Below are 13,790 nucleotides of genomic sequence, written 5' to 3' on the forward strand. Positions count from 1 at the left end.
TTGTTTTTTATGTGAGACCGACTTAATTATGAACAAGAAAAATGCTGATGTGCTCTCCAAAGCCCCTGAAAGGTTTTGAAAGTTTAGTTTCAACTAAATTTGACACCTAAAAATCTGGGTTACTGGACCTGGTTGCCCAATTTGGAGTGGTAATCAGAACATTCTTCTTTAGCTCCACGCTTAAAGACAGGTCCAACCTAATCACCACTATCTTAACTACAGGTAGCTCAAGGAGGCAGGTCGCAGCTGGAAAAGGAATTCAACCCCACGCTATTGCACAAATCTGATCAACACCAACTGTTCAGCCAACTGAGCCAACCTGAGCTCTGGCAAGATACATTGTCTATGTGCATGTTGTAGTCCACAGCTATGAACAGCTGACAGATTTGCTATCTATCAAGTAGCTGACCAGGAATCTCCTCCACTTCCACTGTCTGTTATTGTGTATGTTGGACGTGCAGAGTGATATTCAACCTTTTTGGCCTTGTTTTGAACTATGCCTTCCTTGGCTATCAAGTTCTGGAGTGGATCTTGAGCCTGGAGCTATTAGTGCAGAAGCAGAGATGTTACCTAATGCACCACAAGACCTCCTACCCAGGACAAACAAATCACAAAATAGGCCCATTCCATTTAGCTGAAGCCCTAATGACAGTCTGCATAGCAAGACTTTGTAAATAAGAAAACGATTTCAAACTAATATTGATTTAGTTTTAATTAAATGTTATTGCAAGTGAAGCAAAGACATTATTTTGGCAAACAACAGAAAGTAATCAGTAATAAAATAATCGAATGGGCGTGGGACGAATGACTTTTTTGACGAAGTATAGTAGACACTTCTAATAGTTACTTAGGTTGGGCCTGAGCCGTATTGTAGAAAATATATCTTTTGTAATGTAGAGTTAAGTAACATTTTGAGAATCTTCAAGGACTGGTTTGGCATAAATATGATAAAATTAATATTTACTTTGCTAAGGTATATAAGACTAGGATAAGAAGTTGGAGCCAAATACTTCATAACTCGTGTCAAATATTTTAAATACTACATTACACGCACGAGCAGGATCAGGAACAACTTCTTGCTGGCTGTTATCAGACTGTTGAATGGACTCTAGCCTCAAATAATGTAACCTACAATGTAACATGTGTGCCTCCAAGTCTTTGATCTGTATATCCTTTGCTTGTTGTGATCTGCCTGTACCGCTCACAAACAAAGCTTTTCACTGTGTTGGGTACACGTGCCAATCAAAGAATGAATCAATCAATCAATCAACACTGGTCTTATATAAAAACAGTTATTTTAAAAAGGAAGAAAGTTTTGTGTTTCAAATAACTTAAAGCAATTTTTCTATTTTTAAGTATGTATATTTTGTCTGCAATTGAGATTTTGCCTGAATAAGCCCATACACAGAATCATCAATACAGTGCAGCTTTGCCTGCTGTGAAATGTAGCGTCTTTGGGTGTGAAATACCCCAGAGAACCTAAGCAGAAAGTGTGAGCTCATTTCCATGGAGCAGTCTGGGAACTTTTTAAACTTACATTTTATTTTGTTTTTACTGTGAGAGCAGAGCCAACAGGAAAAATCTGTTGACGTTAACTGCAATCAGATGTTAGTGAGCAAACTAATTCTGAAGGCCATCTTCCAAATCTGCGATGGTATTTAAATAGTTGAAAAATCCTGCGCAGCTCATGTCCCAATTTCCAGCACATGTACTCAGGGGGCAAAAACCCCTGCTTGGGCTGTGAAAACATAAATGTACCCATTGGTATATCTGCTTAAAATTATTACACGCTCCCATTTGCCAGGCTGAGGAATGAAGAAGGAGCAGTAATATTATGACAGTATGCCTACCCAAGGTTACTTTAATGTCTTGCTCTCACATCCTTACATACATTACCATATCATCCTAAAAGTGACTGTCAGTGGCTACAATTGCCAAACTATTCATGACCAATCTCAGCAACAGACTAGATGGAGTCAAAATTTCTGTAATATTTCCATTTGATTCCTGCTGTTCTTTGGCTAGAAGACCAGGAAAATCGCCGAGAAAATAGTCAGGAATCAAGTACATTATCCTGATCTTAGTTAGGAAATCATAAGCAACTGTGGAAAGGACAGAGCCTCAATTTCACGTCCATAAGGAGAGAGTCCATGTCATGGGAACAGGGATTCGCTGTCTTTGACAGTTCCCAACTTTCGGGGCAGATCACGGGCCTGGCATAAGACAATGTGAATTGCAGCTTGGGGCCTACAGAGAGGGAGAACAGCCCAAGCAAGGGAAGTGCATTTTACCTTCCAAGATGAAGTAAGTTTTACAATCACTCCCTCCCCTCCCAGCTTCCAGAACAGAGCTGCATGCAGACTCCAGAGGATGCCAGTCAGCACGGGTAACTCTGACAGAACGGGGAAAAAAGTTGCACAAGTTGTAGCTATTGTGACAGGGCATTTCTTACTTCACGTAAGTAAGGTGCCCATCACTAACCTCAGAAACACTGGCAAGCCAAGGACTAGAGGGTTACTGCCATGATCATTATTCCCAAACGTTTGAGGCTGTAATATTTATTAGTTTGCTCTAAACTCACTTTATAATCAAAGTTCCACATTCCTTAAAGGTTTAATTTCATTGTGATGATCTGGACTAAATAATGAAGTACAAGGCAGAATAGAAAAGGTAACTTAAAGCATCTTCATGAATATTTGATAATTTGATAATGCTGGTGGCATGAGACGTATATCCCTAAAACTGGTGTGTATGAACATTCAGAGTGTGTGTATTGCACAGTTGAAATGTATTGTTGATTGCATCAATCAGAATATCCTGTAACATTTTAACTTTGTTAAAGAAGGCCACGTAAATAGTTTTCCTCTATATATTTAGTAGGTCAATCCCCAGCTTCTGCTGCTCATTCCCAGATGCAGCTGCTTTTCATTATTTTAATCTCCCTTACCCCCTCCCCCACCCCCGCCCTTGTATTCTATCCTCAATGGTGTCTTCTAGTAGCAGTCAGTAATGTAAGATGTGAGACAGATTTTCCCAATTTAAAAAAAATGAATGTATTAACTCTCCACATCCAATTATCTCACCAACATCTGTTTACATGAAAAGCCTTTTTGTATTTTGTATTTCTGTTAAACTTTTTATTAATCAAACTGAGACAGAGACACGTTAAAAAAAAAGGCACTGAGAAAAGAACACACGAGTCCATAAGGTGAATCTCTAAATTTTCATGCACTTATGTCTTTTTCCACAATAAGGCCGTAATTAAAAATATGTACTTGTCACAAATTCAGTTATGATACAAAGACTCTGAGCTTTGTCTTGAGTGAATTAGAACTAAGTTGCTGATCTAATCGAGAATCAGCAATATTAAACAAGATGTAAGATGCCCGTGGATATATTTTACTTTAAGAAACCACCCTTCTTCTCCCAACTTTATACTCAGGTACAATTCCACTCGTGTTGGTCCCTTGCCCAACTCGCCATGCTTCACATGAATGTCAGCAAATAATTTGACTGCAGGGAGATACAATGACCAAATTCAGCTCTATCCATGCCAGCACTCACCCATGCTCTCATAGGGAACGTCAATGATTGATGGTCAGGATGAGTATACCTGACAATTCCCTCCCTATCCTGTCCGCTTCACACACGAAGCCATCTATGTTACTGGTCACGCTACTACACAAACTGAGATCAGTCAACTAAACACACATCAGCAATCCAATCCGAGTTGCTCCTGATCTAAATGGCTTATCATAGTCTAAGGGAGTTACATTTTCAAAGAGAATCAGAAATTAAGATACGGTTGACAAAGGAACGAATCCCTACAGTGCAGATATAGGCCATTCAGCCCAAGAGGTCTACTCCAATCCTCCAAAGAGCATCCCACTCAGACCCACCCCATTTCTGTAACCCCAAATTTACCACAGCTAATCCACCCAGCCTACAGATCCCTGAATGTGACAGACAAGTTAGCATGGCCAATCCACTAACTTGCACATCTTTGGACTGCGGGAGGAAAACAGCGCACCCAGCAGCAACCCACACAGACCCAGGGAGAACATGCAACCTCCACAGTCACTCAAGGCTGGAATCAAACCTAGGGCCCTGGTGATATGAGGTAACTGTACTAACCACTGTGGCTCCATGTCACGCACAGGCTGTTCTCAATATCTAATGATAAAAGGACAAGGAGATGCATATTTAAAAACACTGGGCAAGAAATGCAGGGCAATGTGAATATTATGCAGCGAGGGATATTGGCCAGGAACTCACTACCCACAAGGATAGTGGATGTGGAAATGATGAATGATTCTAAAAAGAAATTTAACGTTGCTTGAGGAAAATGAATTTACAGGAATGGAGTACTCAATGCTCTCAATGGGTTGAATGGTCTCTTTCTACTGAAATAAAGGCTCTGTGACTACTTATCATCTCAGGAAAACTTTGTGTACCTCATACAGACTAGTTATAATGCTTCGGTTCTGAAGAAGTCGTAATGGACTTAAAATGTTAACTCTGCTTCTCTCTCCATAGTTGCTGCCAAACTGCTGAGTTTCTCCTGTATTCTGTGTTTATTTCAGTTTCAAACCAACATTGCTCTGATAAATTCAGTGGTTTCACACTCTCCCAGTTGCTGCATCAAATGAAAATGGGATAGAATTAAGATAGTAAGAAAACAAAATCTGAAAAGAGCTGAAGTTTTGGCTGATTTTTAAAGAAGTTTTCACCTTGTTAATTCCTATTATCCGAAAGACTGTAGAGTCTCTAGTCTGAGTGAACTCTGGAGAGATATATTAAAAAAATTACATCATTCAGAATAACAGGAAGAACATGTGTTCCACAGACGCTGGCCAGAGTAGAAGTACCTGCCTACTTGAAAGGGTTCATTGGCAATGTGCTTTTATGTTCCAACTTAACAAATCCTATCTTTACATGAAAGTAGATCAGCTATTTTAATTTATGACAGCGATAGTTAAAACAAATATGACTTTTACATCCGCCTGCTCTTTCTTCCAAAAGGATCCTGAAGTAGCAAAGCATCAAATCCATGGTGGACTAACATGCCAAACAGTCACAGAAACTTGGTGTGCAAACTGTTTGAAATGTCTATTTGGTCAGAAAGATAAAGCTAAAGAAGTTACCTCAAACTTCAAATGTTGGTTTTTAATCAGACTTTTAAAACAACATTGGTCGCAGGAAAAGCTGTTTAACAGCAGTTCAAGAAGGTAGGTCACCACCACCTTTTCAACAGCAATTAGAGATGGGTAATAAATGCTTAGCCAGTGACGCCCACATCCCGTGGATGATTAAAAAAGATCCTTTTGCTTGAGAAGAAACAACTTTTGTCTTTTGTATCCATGTCACGTTCTAAAGTATGCTAATGAACATCAATGTGACTTATGTTGATTTTTTAATTTGTTCACGGGATGTGGGCATTGCTGGTAAAGCCAGAATTTATTAACCATCCCTAATTGCCCCTAAGGAGATGACAGTGAGCTGTCTTGAATCAACTTGCTATAGGAGTTCAAGGAATTTGACCCCATTTTATTGAAAGAACAGCAATATAGCTCCAAATAAGAATAGTATGTGTCTTGGAGGGCAAATTGCAGGTCGTGGTGCTCCCATGCATCTGTTGCATCTGGGTGTTAGAGCTTGTCAGTTTGGAAGTTGCTGTCCTGAAAGCAATTTCTTGCAGTGAACTTTAATTGCATCGGTGGTTTATGCCTCAGGTGCCTCAGGCCAATAGGTAATATTCATATGTTAGCCTTTGCATGTGTCAAACAAAATGAACTAATAATGGGAAGGATCATAGTCAACCTGAACTGTTCTAACCTGACACCTGCAGATGACTGAATCTTATATTGAGTAGGAGGCCTTTCAGCCCATCATACCTGCACCAGCTCTGTTAAAGAGCTGAAATTGCTTCCCCCTTCACAGAATATGGGTGTCACTGGCATGTCCAGTTTTTGTCATCCATCTCTTGCTAAGGTAAAATCCATGTTGGTCATAGATTACTCTAAGCTTTCTGGTTCAATTCCGCTGCCCTTTGCCATTGACCTGCAAATTCGTCCTCTTCAAGGCATGGTGGCTCAACGGTTAGTACTGCTGCCACACAGTGTCAGGGACCTGGGTTCAACGCCACCCTCGAGCAACTGTCTGTGTGGAGTTTGCACATTCTCCCTCTGTCTTTGTGGGTTTCTTCCAGATGCTCCAGTTTCCTCTCACAGTCCAAAGGTGCGCAGGTTAGGCTGATTGGCCACACTATATTGCCCATAGTGTCCAAGGAAGTGCAGGCTAGGGGTGTAGCCATGGGAAATGCAGGGTTACAGGGATAGGGTAGGGGATGCAGGTCTGGTTGGGATGCTATTTGGACGGTTAGTGTGGGCTTGATGGCCTGAATGACCTGCTTCTAAACTGTAGGGATTCTAAGTATTTTTTTCAATTCATTTTTAAATGTTATAATTCAAACTGTTTGCACCATTCTTTCAACCAATGCAATCTAATTATTAATAATTCACTGCATAAATTATCAAAGGCACGATGGACCAAAAGTCCTTTCTGATTCTAAGATTTTGAACTTCTCTGTTAAACTTCCATTTAAATATCTCTGCTTGATGGAGAACAATCCTATCTTTTCTTATCTTTCCACATAACTAAAGTCAGTAAACCCTGGTACCATTTCACTAAGTCTCCTCTGGACCCTCTCCAAAGCCTTGACTTCCTTACCAAAATCATGACGGCACAGAATTCGACAAAGTATTGCAGCTGAGGCAAAACCAATTGTTTTTCATGATTTCAATGATTTATAAAGCTTTAGTACTTATTCCAACTCTTAACGATTATTGATCTTGACACTCCCTATAATAGGGGTTACAAATTAATTTCAATCAACTGAGTATTTATAAAGTTGTGGCCAAATATAATAGCAGAGGAAAAGCATTTGAACAAGCACATTTATTTCCAAACTAATTAGCATTATCTTTTATAAATACTCGCCTGGTCATGCAGAACTTGTGTATTGCTGAAAAAATTGCTGTTGAAGCTTTAATCTTGCACTCATCAGACACTAGAATGCCAAATTTCAAATAGCTCCTTTTTTGAATTAAACTAAACATAGGGAATAAGAGTTTCCCTGATACTCGCCACGGTATTGCCTCGACCAGAATAAACTTGACAGTCAATCAGAAGCCTACTTTCAGGCAGTATAAATTATTATCCACTTTGAAATTTGGCATTCTTGCCAAAGTCCTGAAAAGCATAAGATGAATATAGCTTTGATAACATTTCTCCTTTATTCAGCAATATTCCTGTGTGTGATTGTGTGTGTCTGAATATGCATGTGCGTGCATATATCCTTGTGAGTATAGACAAAAAGGATCAGAAGACTAATGAGGGAGCATGACAGGCAAAAAAAGTTTGAAAGGCAGAAGTAGAAGACAGAGAGAGAGGAAAACCACAGCAAGATATAAGATACTGACATGGGACACAGGAAGGCCAGAGAGGTAAGGGAGAGTTAGTGAGACCAGAGAGAAAGACATAATGAAATGTGAGATAACACAGGACAGAAAGCACAAGAGACAAAATTGCAGACAGAAAATAAAATGGATGGGGTTACACTGAGACAAATCATAAGGTCACAGAGATTCACATAACATGTGAAATTAATTTACTGTTTCTCATGTCTCATATTTGTGTCTGAATCAAATAATGTGGTTTTAGCGAAAAAGAAATAAAATAAAAAATTTTAAGATGTAACCCTTTTAGCCACTCCAAAAATGACTGGGAAGCACTTCTGCCAGCTCCTAGTTACCTACAGTTAATTCCCAAATTTTTAGTGGACGTGGAAAGTAAAACTTTTATCTGCCAACTTTGGTTATGTGTATTAAGAAGTAATAGCAATATCTCATAAATTATAGATTCTGTCAACTTTCTCCATTATAACACATACACTCCTGCCAATCAATTACATACCCATTGGTCTCAGTTTTGTCAGCTCCATAATTAAAAGTCTTAAATTATCATCAGCCTCCTTTGGAGATACAGTGGAGGCTTCCTGATACTGACAGGATCTTTCCATTCAGGGGTGCTAGCTCAGAACAAATAGAAGCACTACTTTGCTGAAGCTGCTAAATGGTAGGGACTGGGAAAAGAATTGTCACCTTTGTATCTGTATAAAAGTTTGATGTGAAATCTCCCCAACAGTCATATTGCAGATAGTGTGACTATAATCCCTTAAAGATCTTGAACCCCACTAACTAAAAATAGTTGGGAAAGATAAGGGACAATTCCATAAACATCCATCAAGATACAATAGGATTAATTATTTCACATTTTTTTCACTTTATTTTTCTGCGTGTTGCCCAGCATTCTAAAGGAAATTTTACATTATACTCCTGACACAGCATTTTCATCCACCAGGAACGCAAATCAGGAGATAAAATCTGATGAGACTCATTAAATAACAGATCCATGTTCCCAGAATGTGTTTCCAACTGGTGAAGATGAATTTATAAAATTTACCATCTTATTCCATCAGCTTCTTTTTAGAGCAAACTTCCAGAACTTTATTTACCTCGGAAACAATAGGCATCAAACTTTGTGCTCGGATCTGGAAATCCAGTCCTGTTGTTAAATCGATACTTGGTCCTCACTCCAACAAGACCCCCTCCACACTGGCTCCTGGCATAGACAACTGGATAACGTACACTACCATCTGCAAGCCAGCCGTGGTCACAGCGATCCAGACCTTGCTTCCATGCAGCATGTAACTGTCCGGTGGTTGCTAACTGTGCGTTCCTGCGCTTGCACTCCAGCTGCGCCTGAATAAAGGTCAACTTTTCAGGTGCTGACACATGGAACACAAACCCTATTAAACAAGAGAGAAAAACCAGCCTGAGTTAGTAATGACATCCTAAGAAATCACACAACTGAAAGAAAGCTTCTCTGAATTAACAAATTGTTAGAGCACTTTAATTCCTTCCCAAAGCCATTTTCAATAAATAGGTGGGCAAATATATTACATTCTCTTTTCCTCTCTGGTTTTATACTTGTCCCCAGCAAGTAATATGTGATGGTTAAGAAAAAGGAAAGTTATACTTTTCTCTTTGCTCTTCATAGTCTCACCAAATAACTCTCCTGAATTCAAGCAATTATTTCTGTCCCTATACTGATGTTTAAAATGTAGAGGTTAATACTTCTGTATCTAGGGATCAAAATGGGATCTTTCTGTCCATATATCTCTGTAACACAATGTGCAATGCCCATCCTCGCCTTGTCATGAGGGAGCATATTTACCATTACCATATCTTATCAGTATCCATAAACCACATAAAAAATGACCTCAACCATTTTCGTTGATAATTCCTTGATAACATGGGGACATTTCCCAATTCCAGTATTTAGTTTATTTGATTACTTTGCAGACAAAAAACATCAAACAACAGGAGGTTATGTGGTGATATATTCTTTCTGTCTAATACTGTTCTGATATGCCGAGATACAGGGAGAGATACAGTCTGCCCAATATCTCTTGTAAGTATTCATTCATATCTACTTCTACTGTTTGCCATCTGTCCATCATAATCCTCCTTTAGGATGAAGTACCAACGACTTTCCAAAACTATCCCTTGCTTTGTGGTTAGTGAACAGGAATGTGCTTACAAAGCAACATCATGTGAGTAGATCTATTAAGGCTTTGGTGCTTTATCAGAAAATTCTAAGAAGCCAACACCTTAACCTATCTTTCTCTGTGCAACTGTTGACTGTATATTTTTGTATGTTTTAAATTTTTGCTTTTGTTCTAAATTTTAACCATTTTAACCATTTTTTGAATGCATTGAGAAAATATTTGTTCTATTAGCCTGTCAAGATCAACTCTTATTTTATTATGTGTTATTTTACCACAGGGCTGGGTACTTCACCTCCAAATAATTCTCAAAAAAGGCTTGAAATTAAACAAACACGAGACAAAATTCAACTCAACTCATTGATTTTTTTAAAAATCCGGTAGTTTCTATACTGGGTTGCTGAACCAAAAGGCCAGGTTTATGCCTGAGTGCTAGCTAAAAAGTAATTTCCACTAGTGACTCAAGTGGATAATCATAAGTTCTTGACAGCCCTGCAACTTACATTCATTTCACTCCTGCCATAGGACAATTGTTATGCTGGTCTGAAACTGTTTAATTTATAACATCATAGTTCCCAAGGAACAGTACAAATACTATGAGAAAACCTCTGCTGAAATAACATTTGATTTATGGGAGAGGAGTGAGGTCTACTTGTAACTGGATCTTAAGGAGGCAGCATAGAACAAAGAGATTCAAATAATAAAACTTGAAACAAATGCAGAAAGTAACCTGCTGTGTTTGAGACAAATCTCAAACTTTGAAGCCACAACTAATTAATGATAACAATCTTGTTATTCCAATCATCAAAGGAGTCAAATATTTCAAGGAAATCTGTCATCCAATTCAGACAGCAAATATATCCATTCAAATGTGGACTCAGCTGTATGACCTCATTATTTTCACCAATAGTACCAATTACTACTCAACCGTGCATCTCATTTATTAGAAGTGATAATCATCATTTAACTTTAAGAAACTAAACTTTAATCCCTAGCACCTACAGGGAAAGTATAATCCTTCCATTAAAAAAAAGTCCTCCTTCCTTGAGGTTTTAGCTCATGCCACAACTACGGCAGCCACATCAGGTAGATCATAGTAATGACATATTCTTTAAAAGTGAAGCCTGACAGTGGTGGCAGGTTGTTCAATTTATAAGGGCCTCAAAGGCAAGTCCAATTTTGTTTCCACTTTATGCATGCCTCACTGTACAGTGATCGGGAGCAAAACCGTCGGTTGAATTTTTTCGAAGGCATATTTAGCTTACTGACAGTCTAGGCTGAGAATAGCACAAAGTATGGATCAAATTAAAACCTTCTAAAGCTTAAATAAGCATCTTAATGCATAGGTGACTTGCTAAAACATGTTGCGCAACATTCCCTCACAATCCCAAGCACTAAGCGTTGACCTTAGGGATAAATTTTCATTAACAGAATAGTTTTTTTTTAACATTTGTCATAAATACTTTAGAAAACATTCTGATCCAAACCGAAATAAGACATTATTGCTTCATTTGGATTTCTCACCTTTAAAACCTGCATTCAGTTGGACCAGCACATTCAGCAATTGAAAACACAGAATAACAAATACTCGACATTATTCTTTCATTTTTCACATGCTGTTATCAGCAGGAGTAATAATGTTTTGCAAGTTTATTATGAAGCTTTCCTTAATTTGTACCCAAAGGATTCAGTAAAATTTCAATTTTACCTGGCAAAGGCATAATTTATGAAGAAATGTCATTTTGGGGGTAAATATTAGAATTGGTACGATGTTAAAAACTCATTTAAAACAGGGTTAGGTAAAATGTGAAATTTTGAAGGTCAAGGTTAAAAAAATTCGGCCAATATAGAGCAAATGCCCCTAGCCTCTTCATCAATATCCACACCAATATTAACAAGTATTTTATCCTAGTTCTGATAGCAAATGCCTGAGACAGCAAATGCAAAATACATTCAGGTGGCCCCATGTCTGCTGAAATGTCTCGGGATCCTCTGTTTCACTAAGCTAATATAGCAAATGAAAACAGAAACCATGACAATGTTTTTAACTTGCTGCGAACAATGGACTGCATGTTTACACTGGCTGAGAGAGTGAAAGAGAGAGGGAGTAAGAGAGACCCTTTCCCTTATCTAAAGTTGTAATTTGTATTTGAAAGAACCTCAAGTATTTTCCTAGTGTACATACTGCACCATTTTATGTGGGCCTTGATTTGAAGAATGTCTGGCTTTCTACACCAATGCATCAGTGAAACTATCTAGTGAGTTATTGAGCTATATACAAAACAAGAAGCTCATGGGTTTTCTTTTCAATTTAGCATGCTGTGTCAAGTTAATCAATCCCTGCTGCGGGAATATAAGGGTGTGACAATTTGTAATGGTAGCCCGGTTAAGGAAGAGAAAATCACCCAAGATTTTTGCTCTTGATCGCTATTGAGCGGCCCTTGCTAGAAATATGACTGAAAGCAACAAATGCTGGAGATCACAGCGGGTCAGGCAGCATCCATGGTGAGAAAGCAAGCTAACGTTTCGTGTCTACTCCCTACCTACACTCACCTTTACTGGCTCCATCCCCGCCTCTTCGACCTGTTTGTTTCCTCTCCACCTTTCCTCTCCTCTATCCCTCTTCCATCCGCCTCCCACTCTCTCCCTATTTATTTCAAAACCCCCTTCCCCTCCCCCTTTTCTGATGAAGAGTCTAGGCCCGAAAAGTCAGCCTCTCTGCTCCTATGATGCTGCTTGGCCTGCTGTGTTCATCCAGCCCTGCACCTTGTTGTTTCGTGTCTAGATGACTCTTCATCAGAGCTGAAGTGAAGTGTGGAGGGGGCAGCATTTACGCTATAGTTTGTTGGGGGGAGCAGTGGTGGTGGAGCAGGGTGTGCTGGGAGAGAAAAGATGTTGATAGTTCAGATTAAGTGATCAGAATGTGAGAATGGGAGAGTAATGGTGTGTCTAACTGCCAGACTGGTAAGAACAGACAGTCCCACTAGGATGGGCGAAGGGGACAGATGACATGGTGACAGAGAATGGAACAAGTAAAGCTAAAAGAAAGGGAAGGAAGGGGAGTTGGTTCACAACTTGAATGTTCTGCACTCAATATTAAGTCCAGAAGGCTGTAAAGTGCCTAGTCTGTGGATGAGATGTTGTTCCTCCGGTTTGCGCTCTAATTCACTGGAACACTGCAACATGTCGAGGACAGACAACTGGGCATGTGAACAGGACGCTGTGTTAAAATGACTGGCGAGGATAAAGTAAGACACGGCCATGTGGTCAAATATCTTCCAACACTCATTGTTAAGGCTCACATGTAAATGCTACTCTTAAATGTTAGAGGATTTATGGAACCTGTGTAATTAATCAATCAGACAGCTTTGTGTTCTTTAATATTACTCAATGAATATTAGTATTGTGGAGCTGGTGGAAGAAAATCTTTCATGAAATGTTACCCTTTAAAGTAGCAAGTTTTGAACCAAATGAGTATCCACTTAAAGCATTCCAGACTTCAAAGTTACTAATTATCACAGATGACTAACCATGAACAAACTCCATTGCAGCAAATGCAAATGAGAAAAGGTTTATGTTGAGAAATGTCAGGTTTGTAATGTTTCATTTCACGGAAGCAAAGAATCTGGATGTCCTTTGTTTTCACTTTGTGATTTTTGTTTATATCAATTACTCAAATAATAAAGCTAATAATGCTCAGTTTCACCAAACTGAAGATTTAACACCAACCAAAAGAAGACAAAAAAGGGTGTTGCCATTTAAAAACAATGCTATGACAGTCTAGTTGATATAAAGCCCCTTTTTTGTTATAAATTCTAAACAGTACGTAAAACATAGCTAACATGGGGACCGCTTTGCAGAACACCTACGCTCGGTTCGCAACAAACAACTGCACCTCCCAGTCGCGAACCATTTCAACTCCCCCTCCCATTCCTCAGACGACATGTCCATCCTGGGCCTCCTGCAGTGCCACAACGATGCCACCCGAAGGTTGCAGGAACAGCAACTCATATTCCGCTTGGGAACCCTGCAGCCCAATGGTATCAATGTGGATTTCACAAGTTTCAAAATCTCCCCTCCCCCCACCGCATCCCAAAACCAGTCCAGCTCGTCCCTGCCTCCCTAACCTGTTCTTCCTCCCACCTATCCCCTCCCCCCCCCC

At 39.3% G+C, this 13,790-nt stretch overlaps 1 protein-coding gene across 1 annotated transcript in view; it reads right to left on the reverse strand.

The window, feature by feature from the left end:
- The window catches only part of LOC125481827 (versican core protein-like), a gene marked incomplete at its 3' end in the record, with an annotated part of 115,445 nt that overhangs the window by 76,083 nt on the left and 25,572 nt on the right, over positions 1-13,790 (reverse strand). Inside the window, exon 6 of the mRNA XM_048593749.1 lies at positions 8,576-8,869. Coding sequence (XP_048449706.1) covers positions 8,576-8,869 — 294 coding nt within the window. The remainder of the gene's footprint in view (positions 1-8,575; positions 8,870-13,790) is intronic.

The sequence above is a fragment of the Rhincodon typus genome, chromosome 3 (genome assembly GCF_021869965.1).
Source record: "Rhincodon typus isolate 14 chromosome 3, sRhiTyp1.1, whole genome shotgun sequence".
Taxonomy (NCBI): Eukaryota; Metazoa; Chordata; class Chondrichthyes; order Orectolobiformes; family Rhincodontidae; genus Rhincodon; species Rhincodon typus.